General features: G+C 38.0%; 1 protein-coding gene across 1 annotated transcript in view; it reads right to left on the bottom strand.

Moving 5' to 3' along the window:
- The window catches only part of LOC136241648 (uncharacterized), a 226,954-nt gene that overhangs the window by 71,667 nt on the left and 136,353 nt on the right, over nt 1-18,934 (bottom strand). Inside the window, exon 31 of the mRNA XM_066032896.1 lies at nt 6,915-7,159. Coding sequence (XP_065888968.1) covers nt 6,915-7,159 — 245 coding nt within the window. The remainder of the gene's footprint in view (nt 1-6,914; nt 7,160-18,934) is intronic.

The following is an 18,934-nucleotide window of genomic DNA, read 5'->3' as shown; positions in this document are numbered from 1 at the left end:
CTAGCTGATCTCTGTACAGGGTGACTTGTTCCTAGCTGAACTCTCTACAGGTGATTTGTTTGCATCTGAACTCTCTTACATGGTGGTTTCTTTGTAGCCGAACTCTCTACAAAGTGACTTCTTCTAGCTGATCTATCTACAGGATGACTTGTTTCTAACTGAACTCTCTACAGTGTTATCTGTTCATAGCGGAACTTTCTACTGGGTGATTTATTTGCAGCTAAACTCTTTGCATGATTGTTTCTTTGTAACTGAACTCTCTACAAGGTAACTTCTTCTAGCTGATCTCTCTACAGGATAACTTGTTTCTAACTGAACTCTCTATAGTGTGATCTGTTCATAGCGGAACTTTCTACTGGGTGATTTGTTTGCAGCTAAACTTTTTGCATGATTGTTTCTTTGTAACTGAACTCTCTACAAGGTAACTTCTTCTAGCTGATTTCTCTACAGGGCAATTTGTTTGTAGCTGAATTCTCCACAGGGTGATTTATTTGAGCTGAACTCTCTACATGATGGCTTCTTTGTAGCTGAACTCTCTATTAGGTACCTTCTTCTAGCTGATCTGACTACAGGGTGACTTGTTTGTAGCTGAATTCCCTACAGAATAACTTGCAATGTAATATAACTGTGTAAATTATACATGCAGCTGAATGCTTTATTAGGGTGACTGTTCTATTAGAGTATCTCAATCTCGCATTTGCTGCACGTAGTTGCCTTTCGAATCTTAACTCAGTGATTTGTAATCCAATTCTTCTGTACTACTGCAAGAACTTTCTATGATGATTATTCCAGCTACATACTGATTTTCAGCTCATTGCTCTAAGCGGTTTGCCTGGTAGACACGAAAACTAAGTTTTTTTATTCATAAAAATCGATCTCGTAATTTTGACACAGGTTGGGTTTTGTGTCATATCTCCATGGTCTTTATCCCGATTCCTTTCAAACCACAAAAAGGCACTCCTACTATGGTTGCTCCATCTACATATCAATTTTCAACTGATTCCTCCAAGGGGTTTACCCTGTAGGCCAGACAGACCTTCGATCTTATTTTACGCAAATAATCGGTAATAACTCCGTGAATGTTCATCAGATTCCTACCAAAGTTGGTACAGAGATCCGCCTTAATGAGCCCTTTAAGTGTGCCAAACTTTAGCCCAATCCGAGCACGAATTCGTGTTTTATGGCGAATTTTACGAAGTGTGCGAAATGAAGATGAAGAAAAAAACGAAGAAATTAAAACGAAATTTTGTTTGCTCGTATCTCGGAAATGGATGGACCGATTTTCTTCAAATTTGGTATGTAGACTCCCCTAACTGGACGGCATGTCTCTAGCAAATTTGGTTCCAATCGGATAAGGGATCACAGAGCTACATAGGTGTGAAAATTGCTTTTTCTTTCTTCCTGTTAATATACTCACAGTGTGGCGCGCCGGCTTCTTGGGCCGCACGACACACTATCGTGTGTCTTGATATACTGTACATGCAGTATGGAATATCCTTACATGGGCATGTTATAACAATTATTTTATTGAATGTCAAAGTAGGGATTTCCCACTGAGTTGTGCTGCATGTAATTTCATTCATTTCTTGTTTCACCACTTTTTGTTACTTAGATCCCTACCTCATTTTAAATTAATATATATATTTTTTGTTATAGCATACAGCTAAACATGCAAGACTGTTCTATTAGGGTGACTGCTGTATTAGAGTATCTCAAGTCAAACTCTAGTCTATCAAGACTGAGGTATGGTCACTAATCCTTAATTTCACTCTGCTGTTTATTATAAGCTGAACTAACTGGACACCATGTTGAGTAAATGGATGTGTAGTTTCTGCACTTGATTGTTATTAATCAACCAAAGTTAATGGGTGTGGTCTCAGTGAAGTTATAGGCATCAACTGGGTATCCAGTATCTTTTACAGTAGCATGAGCATTATAAGGTATCTAAGTATACCACTCAAGAAAGCATTAACATGATGGATAATTAGCACCTGGATATGGCGAAAGAAGAGGATGACCAGCCTAACTGAAGATAAAAGGAAAGACAAGGCACAGAGGGTACACATTTGTTGGAACCCCAAAAGGCACATCCCACTGGTGGATTTGTTATTGTGGTGTAAAATGGTTACCATACACTTTGTTTAGCCTTGTGACTGTCAAGCTGGCAGGCAGGCAGATGAATATTCAAGATTGGGTAATTTAAAAAAAAATATTCTACATCCGGCCGCCTAATGCTGTATTTGATGATAGATGGACTTTTATTCGATGATTTTCAGTGTGAAAGATATCTAGGATGATGTTTAAAGGTGGGATTTTAGGTAACGCATGCCATTTTATGGGCAATCCATATTTAGACATTACTACTGTACTGTTTGATAGGGTATTAGGGTAACTGTTTTATTTGTGTATTTCAAGTAGGCCTCAGACTACTGGCCTACATGATATTTCAAGTGCCGTGGTCTCTTCATGCCTTGTTTTTCACCATGCTACCAATAAGAGGTGTTGGTCAATATCACAAGTACAGCTAGATTATTAAGGAGTGTGTCACCTATATTATGGATTATTTGTTTATATATTTTTATTTTATTGCTTTACAAATGCACATACAGAATTACAAAGGTGGTGTACAAAATGTAAGACAGCATAATTGAAAAAAAAGTGATCGAAAGCACAAATGGAAATTAATGCCTAAAAAACTACTTACTTAGCTACATGACTTAAGGTTACGGTATAGTCACGGGCAATCATTCAAAATTTTGAATGCCTATCGATTCTTTTTGAGAAGACCATAAAACCAGTCTAGCAGCGTGAAAAATTTCAAATGAAGGTGAAGCCCTTCATATTTAATGTTTTTATGTAGCTACAGTGTAGTTTGAGGCAGGTGAAACACTACAATCGTTGTAATAACACAAGTAAGCCAGCCCGTACATCGCTCAGTTCCAGCTGTCACTACCATGTTTTTCCGCCACCAAATACAGCAAAAGCTGTAGGTTGTATTGGCATTTCTAGGGCATAGTGATACTGTATATTAAATTTGTTAGGTCCTGTGGAACCGTTTTTGGCGTGTTTCTCCCCAGTGACTCGGATACAAGCCTTCAAAGAGCTTGTTTCACCTGAAAAAACTATTAAAAGTTCAATAAAACGTCTATACTACCAGTAACTTAAAAAATCGCTTCCACAGGACCTAGATATTTTAGTTGTTTAGCCACTTGTGTTGAAATTATAAGGATTCAGTAATCTGTTAGTCTGGTTTTTGGCGGCGTGTTTTTATAAAACATCGCTCTATTGTAGACCACACACCCAAGAACAGTCATTGTTCTGTAGTAAAAACAAACAAGCACAATTAATTGTATTGCTAACACAACACAGTTGTTGAAATTATTTATCCCTGCTTGGTTTAAAGCAGGTTTGGTAATTTGTTCCGCCCACGCATTTTAAACTATTCCGTAACCTTAACAAAAAAATTAATTACAATAAACAATAACTGCAAGTGTAGGGGAGCTTAGCAAAAGGACTAAATCACAACTACAGCATTGGAGTTAGGATTTTAAAATTATCTGCTAGCATCAAAAATGAGCCCTACCTGCACAACTTCACATACAGCTGTACTAACAAACAGTATGGTAGTACTTTTTAAGTAGGGATACTCCAAAAGTGACACGGGCCACCTAAAATATATACCACCTTTAAAAACCATTTTAGAGACATTTTACCCAATGAAAATCTCGAATAATATTAGTCCATCTAACATCAAATACAGCATTAAAAGCAAGAAACACTTACAGGATGTTGGATATAAAATTTAATCATTCAAAAAAATTTACTGAAACGCGAATTTTCCTGCTTGCCTACCTGCCTGCCTGTGCTAGCCTAACCATAGTCACAAGGCTGGAGGCCAAACGAATCAACACACGTCTACCATTTTACCCCACAATAACAAACTCACCAGTGACATGTGCCTTTTGGGATTCTGATGAGTGTGTGCCCTCCGCACCATGTCTTTCGTTTTATCTTCAATCAGGCTGGTCATGTTCTAGATGCAATGAAACCAATTGAGGCTTTAATTTCCATATCAACATTTACCTTGAGTAGCTTATTTAGATGCCACAAAATTATTATAGTGCTTACACTTGGTAGATACCTGCAACTTCATGATGGGTTTGAGATAATGGCCATTAACAATCTTGGTTGATTAATAATGATCGAGCGTGGGACCACACCTCTTAGTAATCTATTTACTCGATCACAATAACCACACCCCTTTATTATTGGTCTCACTGTATTGATAATACTTGTGCAGTGAAAATATAAAATAGTGATGAGATTATTGATGGTGTTACAGCATAGCTTGGTGAAGTACAGCACTATTGTACAGTATGTAAGTAAGTTAACTAGCACTTGCTTATAATTATATCTGGAGGCCTTGGACTAACAAACATTATTAAATCACTTTTCTCTTGTTTCTTTCTCCATAGAAAGCAGTTACTCACAGAAGTTACTCATTAAAATTTCCTTTTGTCTAAAACTTAGAAGTGCACTCCTCTATATTTCACTGTTGTCTTTAGGTGGCAGTCAAGTAGACAATGGGTGCTCTGCCTAATAGGAATCCTATAGTCTATAACCCACAAACATGCATTATTAGACTAGTTAACTATGTGGGTGAACTTTGTACCAACATAGCCACAACAGTGCTTTTATCCTTGTTGGGGTGTTTCATGTGTAGAGAATACAATGTAGCAATCCCTCAGTGTAAGCTCTTGTAGAATGGAAACCCTCACAGAACACTGTGGTGAACACACCACTGTAAAATCCACCAGATCATGTAATTTGCATAATTGAGCTTGTGTTCTACCACTGCACCTGCTGCGCAGGTTTTTCTGGTTGTAACAGGCCAAAATGTTGAATGCCAGTGTGGACAGGTATAACCATTGCACTGCAGTTAGGCTTTTAGCAGTAAAGCTGCTTATTTCCAAGCTGAGTGTGAGTTTTGTGCATTCTGTAGTGCCTGTATTGTTGATAATACATAGGAACATGAATAACTTCAATGCTGTTAAGAATCACTGGTAACCAAAAGGGGGACAATTATTGTTTCATGTTTGTTTGACCATGTTAGTCCTTTCCGGAGGAGCCTTGGGTGGCTTTCTGTCCAATCACTGATCCATACAGTACCATTATTTACTTGTGTTTTACCGTCATTATCATAGTGACACAGAAAATACTATTATAGAGTCCACCAATTCAATTAGGCAGACAGTCACACTATAACACCAGAACCGTCCCTCAGTTTGCCGTCCCATGTCAATTTATACTTTCATTTACACAGAATATTTTTTGTTCAAAAGTGACTTACTGGTGAAACAATTTACTGTCTTTTACGTATCTTTATGCAGCAAAATAGTTTATGGCTTTAAGAAATGAATGTTACAGCATCTTTAGGAAAATGACTGATTTGTTAAATTTTAATTTTTAGTCTGGTTTTTTAATAATTATGTATTGTAGTTAACTACTAATTGTTGCTGTGTTTATTGTCTTTGTAGTATATCTATGTATGTTTGTTGTACTGTATGTTTGTTGTATGTATGTGTGCCCCTCTGGCAGGGAAGAGCAGCTTTGTCTGACTGTTTAGAGGTAATAAACAATCAATCATCATCTATTTATAACCTTGCTTAAAACGATATTCTGACAGCATAACGAAGATGAAATGGTTTTCCTTTACACAGCAGGAATATAGGTACATGCCTTCTTGTTATTAGCTCTGGCAAAACTCTCCTGAACTCTGTATAAAGAGAAAGATAGAGTGCTTCAAAATACTTAATCACAATAGTGGACAACTGCCTGATAGCCATTAGTTCTGAGGGTGGTTTGACGACATCATTCATCTTGTGATCTCAAAAGAAAATATCGAAGTAATTCAACATTGATGGCTGAGATTTATAGCAAAACCTTAACATATGGCACCATGGTTGGTGGTATGACCTCACATCATAGGGTTATCACACATATCCTTGGATTCTGATATTGTTTTAGTTCTAGACTTAAGAAAGCAGAGCATGTCAACAGTTGTGCAGGCCTCACTGAGCACAGATGTGATGGTACAACAAAACAGACATGTGACACTTCCAATGTTTTGATTATATTTTTTCATATAATTATGGTACTGCAACTGCCACTTAAAAGTCACAATAATTTTATAATAATATGCTTGAGTTTCAAGTAAATGAGTCAGTTAGGAAGTACACACACAGTATCATGCATCGTGTAAGTTCTTCTGTCTTCCTGACCACCATGTTACATAACATCCAGTTAAGCTGTTTGCTTTTGTATCAGGTAATGCTACCTACTACAATGCAGAATTCAATTCGACTAGCATGGTCAGAATTAAGGTACCATTACCAGTCATAGAAGATAAGAATACTATAACAAATGCATCAATATTATTCCTGACTAATCTAACAAAAAATCAGCTAAATTTTATACATATTCATGTATCATGATGATGATAACAGGACTTTGATTGTGTGCAAGGGAATAATTCAGCTAGTGTAGTATCCAAGTGGACCTCTGAAGTAGGCGATATGGTACAATATTTATTTGAACTGTATACACCTAACTGTAGTCTACATGCCAAAAATTGGGATTTTCCTACCAAGCTATGTTGTAATACCCTCATTTATCTCTTGTTTTGCAACTTTTTATTGCTTGCAATTGGATCCCAACTTCATTTCTAAAGTAATAATTTTTATATACAATTGTTCAGTGTTTCACTTTAATTCACTTTAATGCAGTGCCCTTGATCCTTAACTCCTATCATAATTTGTTCAACCTTTATTGATACTGTATTGTCATTGCTGAGGTACAGATTACAAAAGAGCACAATTTGAAATGTATCTATGCATAAGACATGACATACACACCTCATCCGTTAGCAAAGTATCATCTTCTGCACTATTAGTTTCCACCATCACAAGTGGGAAAGTACCCAATCTCATAGTACAAGCTGACATATCCACATCACCCCATTCTCCATTAGAATAGCACCTTCTGGTAATAAACACTCTTGATCTGAAACTTGAATGAAGTGCTGAACACCTTATTCTAGCTGACTGATTAGCTTCATGTCTTGGCCATATTACTCCATTGCTATATTCTGAGCCACATGCTGCAGGAAAAGACACAGAGTATTGCAAGTTGAAGTTGTGCTACTACTTTGTGAAAAACTAGGTACAGTACATAAACTGTAGTTTACACTAATTGTTAAGTAGTAACTAACTTAATTGTTTACTGATTAACACAAACAATTTACAATGTAATTACACACAGCAACTTGTTACTATGGTAGACCTGCAGCATGAAAAATAAAGTTGGAACAAATTTCTGACTACTAGTCATAGCATGTTACCATTATTAATCTCAACCTTGTTTTGGAACTATATACCTTCCCTTACTGAAGGGCTCCCAGATTATGGATGTGATTTCTATTGTCGTTGAATATCTCTGTCTCCACTGAGACAATTACTAAGGATCAATTTTAAGGATCAATTTTAAGTGATTGCTGGACTAATAATGTACAAAATTTGTAGATGAATAAATTTGTGACCAAATTTTTTAAATTGTAAATCTACACATGCACACATCTGTCCAATGAATTTCACACCATGAAAGTATAGCCACACCAATACACTACACATGCCATGCTATTAATTTGTTCAGGCTGCTTTTTAACGAGTGGATTTCTAGATATTTTTGCTATCCACTGAAAATGCTTGGCAACTTGAAATGCTGCTGGCCAGCTGGGACATGAGTCCATCACTCAATCTTCGCCATTCATTTATATATGGCTTCCCAGCAACATTTGTATAGTACGTACCCACTCAAAACAGGGTAAGCCCTGCTGACCGGGTTAAACTGACAAGCAAAATAAATAATCATTAACACTTGGTGTGCCCTGATAAACGTCTTGATACGACCCTGAGGTGGGTTGCTCTACCATTATAATTATAGTTTGAATCCCTGCTTCAAAATTTATAGCACTTGGCCCTCAGTAGTGCAGTGAAAAAAAAAAAGCTGATGCATGGACAAGTTTCTTTCAGCCATCATCTAGTGCCAATGGTATGTGTTAGAAGGTTACTCCATACCTGAAGGTTACTTATTTCCTATTGTCACACCTACAGGGTAAACCGCTCATGGGAAGAAGCTGAAAATTGGTGGATGAATAGGTTAACTATTGAACCTCAAACCTTTTGTGGTTTGAAAGAAATCGAGCTAAAAACCACGAAGATACAACAAAAAAACCAACAGTGTGTAACAATTACACAATCAAGATTAGCTAATAGAAAATGACTACTTGCCGTGCCTACCAGAGAAACCGCTTGGAGTAATACTTTGAAAATCACTGTACAGACGGAGTAATCATCTTACAAAGGCTCTTCAATGGTGTAGAAGAATCAGACTTAAAGCCACAGAGTTGTAACACGAAATCCAGCTTGGTGTAGCAAGTGCGAGATAAAGATAAAAAAGCTTCGATTGTGGGAATGGTCGTTGTGAATTTCCTCTGAGATTTTTATCAACTAAGATAACCTACAGATGCTGAAATAGTTCTTATCACTGACTTCTATGGCAACTACAGGCCGAAAACCAAAGAGAAAACTTCCGGGGACGTCTCCAGGCAAATATCAAGAACAACATAGGCACCCTCGACCTATCCTGATAAGATTTAACAGAGCCATTGATGTGTCCCTATTGTTATCCAAAACCAGTTCCCTACCAAATGGTATACGGATCAAACCAGATATGACCCGAGAAGAGCGACTTATTAAATCAATTCTACTGAAAGAAAGGTGGGCTCTGATACAAAGGGAAACTGAGCGCAAAGCAATTTAAATTAAAAGCCTTGTCTTTCCAGAAGAAGCATGGCAGGACTACCGTGAAATTAAGAACAACATCACAACACCTAAAAACCTATCAAATATTAAGTGACAAACAATATGGCTTTAGACCTAATCATTCATGTGAGACCCAGTTACTTAGTGTTGTAGAAGAAATACAACTAGCAATGGACCATCATCTTTCAGTTGACTTAATATTTATTGACTTTCGCAAAGCATTTGATACTGTGCCACATCAACGTTTGCTCAAGAAATTACACCACTATGGAATTGAAGGAAATGTCTATAACTGGATATCCACCTGGCTTACCAAAAGAACACAACGGGCTGTCATCAAAGGTCACAGTTCAACTTACGTTCATGTTGATTATGGTGTTCCTCAAGGAACAGTGCTTGGTCCACTAATGTTTTTATTATACATCGATGACATTACTTCTAATATTTCTTCTTGCATCAGATTATTTGCAGATGACTGTGCACTATACCGAGTTATTCAATCTGAACAGGATCATCACCACTTACAACAAGATTTAAATTATATTATTCAATGGACTAAACACTGGCAAATGAGCCTAAACATCGATAAATGTGTCATCCTTACCAGTTCAAGATCTACTTCTCCACCCGATTATCATTACAACATTGACAATACAATGTTAAATCGCACAAGCCAACACCAATATCTTGGAGTCTTATTCCATTCTCAAATGTCATTCTCAACACATATTAACAATATAGCAAGTAATGCAACAAAATCACTAAACTTTGTGCGGCATAATCTCAATAATTGTGAAGAGTCTGTAAGGTCTGCTGCTTACCTTGGATTAATTCGCCCAAAATTGGAGTATGCATCTGCAGTTTGGGATCCATACCTATCAAAAGACATCAGTGCCATTGAAAGGGTGCAAAGAATCGTAGCAAGATGGATGAAATCAACTATAACTGGGAAAACAGTGTATCAGCCATGCTTTCTGAGCTGTAGTGGCCAGAATTACATATCCGCAGAACCATCTCAAGACTCACAATACTGTATAAAGGTCTACATGATTTAATTACATTGGAAATACCTACCTATATAACAACTACCACCACCACCACCCACTTAACAAGATTTCAGCATCCTTTTCATTTTAACATACCAACTGCCAGAACTAATTACTATCATAATAGCTATTTTCCAAAAACTGTGCGTGATTGGAACTCTTTACCTATTTCTGCCATCGAAGCAAGCACTGTAAATAGTTTTTCTAACCAATTATATAATTTATTGATTGTTTATAATTAGTATCTGTAATCTATGTAATATAGTGTATAATTTATAATTGTAGTATGGTGCGTGGGCAGATCAAAGGCTGCCGCCAGTGTTACAAACCAGTTGTAAACCAGTTTACAAATAATTGTAGCATGGCTAAGTACCTCCTTTTGGCCACACAGTCTGGCCGCTAATTAGTTCAAAGACTTCAAACGAAACCATACACCACACCAACACAGGAAGTCACAATACAAGGCTAATAATATCAAGGACTGACAAGGACGTAAATCGCTCAGGAATGAATGAACACACAACACTGCACTTGTCTGAATGAATGGGAAGCAGTACAATCGCTGAGCTGAGTCGGTATCTATACCTCGATCTATACCACAAGCTCGTTCGCCAATAAATTAAGCTAACCAAGGCTATTATAGCGCTGCATCACTCAACAATCAATATCAAACACTTCAGCTACATCCGTCTAAATGATGCCGAAGCAGTACAATCGGGCTGGAGTAATTGGCATCGATGATGGCATCTCGTGCTAGTGCAATACAGTGCTACAAATGAATAAACTAGCTACCAATGAATTAACTAACCATCAAGACAGTAATTGGAGGGTAAAATCGTTCCTTGTACACAGCGCTCAGTGGTAGCCAATATTAGCCTTGCGTTCTTGTTCCTTCCATGTTACAGATGGGCGCCTTTGATCTGCGCACGCCCCATACCACAAATCAGTTAGAACACATCCATTCGGTTTGTATCTGATTTGTAACCATCCACCCTCGGGCCTGCGGCCCTCGGGTGTCGTGTTTACAAATCAGATACAAACCTCATGGGTGTGTTACAACTATTACTTGTACGTAACATAGTAACTTATTATCTGTAATCTGTGATATAATATTGTATAATTCGTAATTGTAATGCAGTAATGTACTGTAATATTGTGTGATTGCACATCCTAGGCAAATGAACTGTGCTGCCTGACTAGTAATTAATAATAAAGAATAATAAAGAATCAAGATACTCTAATAGAGCAGTCATCCTAATAGAGTAGTTACCCTGAAGAGAATTCAAGAGATCAGCTAGAAACAAGTAACCCATGTAGAGATCAGCTACAAACAAGTCACCCTGTAGAGACTTCAGTTACATTTCAAGTCACCCAGTAGAGAGATCAGCTGCAAAGAAGCTTTCCGTAGGTAATAATTGGCATGTAATAAACAGGCATGGGGCGAAGTACTTTGGTACTTGTACTTAAGGCCACTTAAGTACACCTTCTTGAGTACTTGTACTTATACTTAAATACTTTTTGTACAAATGTAATGTACTTGTACTTATACTTAAGTTCTAAGCAATGTACTTAAGGTACTTAAAGTACTTAGAAGTACTTTGAAGTACAGTGAAGTCCTTTTACATATGTATAAGTGGAATAAGTTGTAGTTATATATATATATATCAAGACACATGGTAGTGTGTCGTGCGGCCCAAGAAGTCGGCGCGCCACACTGTGAGTATATTAACAGGAAGAAAGAAAACGCAATATTCACACCTATGTAGCTCTGTGATCCCTAATTCGATTGGAACCAAATTTGCTATAGACGTGTCGCCCAGTTAGGGGAGTCTACATACCAAATTTGAAGAAAATCACTTCAGCCATTTCCGAGATACGAGCGAACAAAGTTTCGTTTTAATTTCTTTGCTTTTTCTTCTTCATTTTCATTCCGCACACTTCGCAAAATTCGCCATAAAACAAGAATGCGTGCTCGGAATGGGCTGAAATTTGGCACAATTAAAGGGCTCATTAAGGCGGACCTCCGTACCAACTTTGGTAGGAATCCGATGAACATTCACGGAGTTATGACCGATTATGTGCGTAAAATAAGGTCAAAGGTCTGTCACGCCTACAGGGTAAACCCCCTAAGGAATCAGTTGAAAATTGATATGTAGATGGAGCAACCATAGTAGGAGTGCCTTTTTGTGGTTTGAAGGAATCGGGATAAAGACCATGGAGATATGACACAAAACCCAACCTGTGTCAACAGGGGCATAGCCAGGATTTTTTAAAGGGGGGTTCCAGCACCAGCATTGAGTTACTAGAAGCAGGGGTCTGGGGGCGCAGCCCCCAGCCGCTGAGAGACTTTCAATATTTTAATACATCAAAACTCAGCAAATTACTATATTTTATGCAAAAAATACATTAATTATGATGCATTAAGTGCCCCTGGGATGAAGGTAGTACAGTGGAACCTGTGTTACGGTCACCTGGATTAAGCGGTCACCTCTGCATAACGGCCATGGTTACGAGGTCCCAAATATTTTCCCATACAAATGTATGCATTGTGGTCTGCATTAAGCGGTCACCTGTCTAACGCGTATAACGGCCAACCAACAATTTGCCTATGAATCACTGTATACATAACTTTCTCCTTCATATAGCGGTCGTTACCTTTTATGGTGGCTTGTTAAGCCAATTTCCTGGTACCACGGCACCGTTTCAATTAATGCGCAATTATCACACTTCCTGCCTTTCAATGAATACTATATAATCAATCAGGCTTTATTGCTTAAGCGTATTCAATAGCTATAACCAACATTCATAGACTCACCTTACCCTTTCTGTACTAAATATTCAGACTGTATTGCGATTGGCGCGAGCCTCTTAATAATAATTACTCATTTATAACGGTCCTAGCCACTAAAATGCTGCTGACCACCTTATGCAGGTTTTCTCTATAACAGTCACCTGTATATAAAGGCCAGATATATCTGGTCCCAAGGTGACCGTTATAGACAGGTTCCACTGTACTAGATAAAGTCACCTAGTGGAAACAGACAGCATAACACATAAAGACACATAATAGTAATCTGTAAGTGATGGTTATATCTCACTGTGGTATAGGAGCCATGAATCCACTGATACAAATGACAATCAAAACAATATAGCTATACAAATATGCATAGCATGAATTCATTTTGCATAACACAAGTGATAAATTACTGGAGCTCTATATATCTTTAAACACTGCACACCAAAGCTATAGCAGTATAAGGTCATGCTAAGTTTTGCATTTAATGTTGGAATGTCTGAAAAACTTCATATGGACATGGATATTTACATGCATGTTCTATTAGAGTATGCCTGACTGCTCTATTAGAGTATATACCTGACTGCTCTATTAGAGTAAATCGATCTTTTAACAAGTTTTGAAGAGGGCTCATGTTATCTCTGTAAATCCTTCCCTGAGAGATGAATGTAAGTTTTATCAATTGTTGTACTGTGCCATTACACTATATTGCTCACTCATTTTGTCCTGTCACACTAAATGGTGTGTTAGGATCCTGCTTGCAGAAGTCTAAATTTTGCAGGGGGGGGTTCCTGAACCCCCCCGGAACCCCCCTCCCTACGCCCCTGGTCAAAATTACGCGATTGAATTTATGAATTAAAAAACTATTAGTTTTCGTGTCTACCAGGCAAACCGCTTAGAGCAACAAGCTGAAAATCAGTATGTAGCTGGAATAATCATAATACATAGTCCTTGCAGTAGTACAGAAGAATCAGATTACAAACCACTGAGTTATGATTCGAAAGGCAACTACGTGTAGCAAATGCGAGATCGAGATACTCTAATAGAACTGTCACCCTAATAAAGCATTCAGCTGCATTTATAATTTACTCAATTATTTTACAATGCAAGTTACTCTGTAGGGAATTCAGCTACAGACAAGTCACCCTGTAGTCAGATCAGCTAGAAGAAGGTACATAATAGAGAGTTCAGCTACAAAGAAACCATCATGTAGAGAGTTCAGCTGCAAACAAATTGCCCTGTAGAGAGATCAGCTAGAAGAAGTTACCTTGTAGAGAGTTCAGTTACAAAGAAACCATCGTGTAGAGAGTTCAGCTGCAAACAAATCACCCAGTAGAAAGTTCCGCTATGAACAGATCACCCTGTAGAGAGTTCAGTTAGAAACAAGTCATCCTGTAGAGAGATCAGCTAAAAGAAGTCACCTTGTAGAGAGTTCAGCTACAAAGACACTGCCATGTAAGAGAGTTCAGCTGCAAACAAATCACCTGTAGAGAGTTCAGCTAGAAACAAGTCACCCTGTAGAGAGTTCAGCTAGAAGAAGTTACATTGTAGAGAGTTCAGCTGCAAAGAAACTACCATGTAGAGAGTTCAGCTGCAAACAAATCACCCTGTAGAGAATTCAGCTACAAACAAATCGCGCTGTAGAAAGATCAGCTAGAAGAAGTTACCTTGTAGAGAGTTCAGCTACAAAGAAACTACCATGTAGAGAGTTCAGTTGCAAACAAGTCATCCAGCTAGAAGGATCACCATGTAGACAGTTCAGCTACAATGAAATCACCCTGCTTCATCTTTTCTTCTTCCTGTGGTAAAGAAAAAAAATGATAGGTTAAAAAGCCCTAAAGCCGGCATATACAAATGCAAAAACAAGTGAAATCTAATCCAAAACAGCCAAGCTGTAAAAAAAGAGTGCGGCCCTGAGAAAGGCTATGGTGAAAAAAGATGTGAAATCCAAGGTGACGGCCAAGAAATGGCTGTGATGGTAGGTTAATGGTAAAAATTGTAATAACAACAATTCATGTGAACTTTGTGCAAAGACCAAGCGGCACCAAATTCACCTGAATTGTTGTCATTAAAATTTTTACCATTAACCTACCATCACAGCCATTTCTTGACTGCCACCTTGGATTTCACATCTTTTTTCACCATAGCCTTTCTCAGGGCCGCACTCTTTTTTACAGCTTGGCTGTTTTGGATTATATATATATCAAGACACTCGGTAGTGTGTCGTGCGGCCCAAGAAGCCGGCGCACCACGCTATATTAACTGGAAGAAAGAAAACGCAATTGTCACACCTACGTAGCTCTGTGATCCCTTATCCGATTGGAACCACATTTGCAACAGACGTGCCGCCCAGTTATGGGAGTCTACATACCAATTGTGAAGAAAATCGCTTCAGCCACTTCCGAGATACGAGCGAACAAAATTTCGTTTTAATATCTTCGTTTTTTTCTTCTTCATCTTCTTCATTTCGCACACTTCGCAAAATCCGCCATAAAACACGAATACATACTCCAATCGGGCTGAACATTGGCACACTTGAAGGGCTCATAAGGCGTCTTAGTACCAACTTTGGTAGGAACTCGATGAACATTCACGGAGTTATGACCGATTATATGAGTAAAATAAGGTCGAAGGTCTGTCACGCCTACAGGGTAAACCCCTTGGAGGAATGAATTGAAAATTGAAATGTAGATGGAGTAACCATCGTAGGAGTGCCTTTTTGTGGTTTGAAAGGAATTGAGATAAAGACCATGGAGATATGACACAAAACCCAACCTGTGTCAAAATTACGCGATCGATTTTTATGAATAAAAAAACTATTAGTTTTCACGTCTACCAGGCAAACCACTTAGAGCAATCAGCTGAAAAGCAGTATGTAGCTGGAATAAGTATCATAGAAAGTCCTTGCAGTAGTACAGAAGAATCGGATTACAAACCACTGAGGTATGATTCGAAAGGCAACTACGTGTAGTAAATGCGAGATCGAGATACTCTAATAGAACAGTCACCCTAATAGAGCATTCGGCTACGTTTATAACTTACTCCATTATAGAATTATATTACATTGCAACATATTCTGTACGGAATTCAGCTACAAACAGTTAATCTGATAGACAATTCAGCTACATGCAAGTCACCCTGTAGAGAGTTCATCTAGACACAAGTCACCCGTAGAGAGATCAGCTAGAAGAAGTCACCTTGTAGAGAGTTCAGCTACAAAGAAACCATCATGTAGAGAGTTCAGCTGCAAACAAATCACACTGTAGAGAGTTCAGTTACAAACAAATCAGAGTTCAGCTGCAAGCAAATCACCCTGTAGAGAGATCAGCTAGAAGAAATCACCTTGTAGAGAGTTCAGCTACAAAGAAACCATCATGTAGAGAGTTCAGCTGCAAAAAAAATTAATCACTTTGTAGAGAGTTCAGCTAAAAGAAGTCGCCTTGTAGAGAGTTCAGCTGCAAATAAATCACCCTGTAGAAAATTCAGCTACAAACAAATCACCCTCTAGAAAGATCAGCTAGAAGAAGTTACCTTGTAGCATAGATAATAGAGTTAAGGGATAGGAAACGCAATAACGTGACGTCACAAAATACGTACATTTCTATTGGAATTCCGTGTAGTTCGTCACGAACATACTCGTTACGCTTGCTGCGCTTGTATCAAAGAGAAACAAATTGTTGTAACGACAGAATTTTGTAACCAACGACTGTGAAACTTCGCTACAGTGAACTCAAGTAAGTAATCGAGGGAAATAGGATGGTACCAACCCTCAAGGAAGTTATACGCAAAATTAAAGGAGATTGAAAGTGAAAAAAACGGCCCAAAATTACTTTAAACCACTTTACTTTCTTCGTAAATATATTCTATCCTTTTAACTGTGATAAACCTATTCCTTACCATTTAACAGAGGGAACCAGAGGAAATATCGGAGCAAAACAGGAACTGTTGCTTGAAGAAACGACTAAGCATCTTCCATTTTTAACCAAAAGTTTAAACCACCTTGCAGTACAACGCAACGGTAAAAGACTGTGTTGGTGACACGCCTAGCTTACCACAAGATTCGAAAGTGGAACCGGCTATAAAAGAAGCGGTATGGACGAGGCATGAAGGTACGATGAGCGAAAGTGTGACAGCGTGTAACAATCACGGTTAATGCGATACGCTTTGTTACAAAATCTACGGTCTGAATTCTCTCGCCAAAATCTCTCACATAGGCCTAAATACTTGCTGTGGTCTGTTGGGTTACTATTTACGCTGCTTAGAACACTAATTCTCACAAAACTGTCTTGTCCTTTCAAGTCACGCGTAACGGAAATCAAACCGGAAATCGCTTGCGTTTCCTATCCCTTTACTCTATTATCTATGCTTGTAGAGAGTTCAGCTACAAAGAAACCACCATGTAGAGAGTTCAGCTGCAAACAAATCACCTGTAGAGAGTTCAGTTAGAAACAAGTCACCCTGTAGAGACATCAGCTAGAAACAAATAATCTGTAGAGAGTTCAGCTAGAAGAAGTCACATTGTAGAGAGTTCAGGTACAAAGAAACTACCATGTAGAGAGTTCAGCTGCAAACAAATCACGTGTAGAGAGTTCAGCTAGAAACAAGTCACTCTGTAGAGAGATCAGCTAGAAACAAGTCACCCTGTAGAGAGTTCAGCTATAAGAAGTCACATTATAGAGAGTTCAGCTACAAAGAAATTACCATGTAGAGAGTTCAGCTGCAAACAAACTACCATGTAGAGAGTTCAGCTGCAAACAAATCACCCTGTAGAGAACTCAGTTACAAACAAATCTCCCTGTAAAAAGATCAGCTAGAAGAAGTTACCTTGTAGGGAGTTCAGCTACAAACAAATCACCCTGTAGAGAGTTGCAAACAAGTTATATCTGTAGGGAAAAATTAACATGTAATAAATGTATTATTATAATTTGTACATTTACTGATAAAATCAGAATTAGTTACAGTATTTTAAAACTTCATCTTTCTCTTCTTCCAGTGGTAAAGAAAAAAAATTTTAAAAGCCCCAAAAAGGTTTTAAAAGGTTAAAAAAGTGTTTAAAAAGGTTTTAAAAGCCCCAAAGCCGGCCTATATGGCGGGCTTTGGGGTATACAAATACAAAAAGAAGTGAAATCTAATCCAAAACAGCCAAGCTGTAAAAAATGTGTGCGGCCCTCAAGAAGGTTATGGTGAAAAAAGATGTGAAATCCAAGGTGGCGGCCAAGAAATGGCTGTGATGGTAGGTTAATGGTAAAAATTTTAATAATGACAATTCAGGTGAATTTTTTGCCAATTGACCAGGTGGCACCAAAATTAACCTGAATTGTCGTTATTAAAATTTTTACCATTAACCTACCATCACGGCCATTTCTTGGCCGCCACCTTGGATTTCACATCTTTGTCACCATAGCCTTTTTGAGGGTCGCACTCTTTTTTTACAGCTTGGCTGTTTTGGATTAGATATATATATTGGCTCAAAGATAATATATTCCTGGATTGACATGGTCAGCTTTTGGTTGAAGTCACAATTGCTGCATTTGCTCTATAACCAGGATTTAAAAGGTTTCCCATCTTCTGATTCATTTCTCTGTTGATCTTAGAAACAGTTATACTGCTTTTGGCCTGAAAGATTTAGTTGATCATTATAAGAAGCAGGCAGCTATAGCAGCTAAGATGAAAGATTATGTCCTGAATAGAAAGTCAAAAACAACGAAGTACACTCACTAAGCAGGTGGATGAATACATTGAAGCTGACGCAGTAACAATGGTCCAAAGTCCAGCAAATAAGATAACCAAAGAAAATATCCTCTGCTTTCAAGGTTGGCAAAAATCATCCTAGGAGTACCATCTTCTTCTGTGCCTGTTGAGAGACCCTTTAGCATTGCAGGAAAGGTATTTACTCCTGAAAGATTTCGCCTTACAGATGGTAGATTTCACAATTTTATTAGGTGTAACCAAAACTACATAAATGCAATCTTGAACACTGTAAGCATAATCTGTACTTGTACTTAAATACTTTCAAAAGTACTTGTACTTTACTTAAGTATTTCTCTTAAAACAATGTCATGTACTTGTACTTCAACAAATGTCAAAGTACTTGTACTTTACATAAGCACTTTCACATGTACTTTGCCCCATGCCTGGTAATAAATATTTAATCCAAAACAGCCAAGCTATAAAAAAAGAGTGCGGCCCTCAAACCAAGCGGCACAAAATTC

This window comes from Dysidea avara, chromosome 1 (assembly GCF_963678975.1).
Source record: "Dysidea avara chromosome 1, odDysAvar1.4, whole genome shotgun sequence".
Classification (NCBI taxonomy): Eukaryota; Metazoa; Porifera; class Demospongiae; order Dictyoceratida; family Dysideidae; genus Dysidea; species Dysidea avara.
This window is presented reverse-complemented; position numbering and strand designations above follow the sequence as displayed.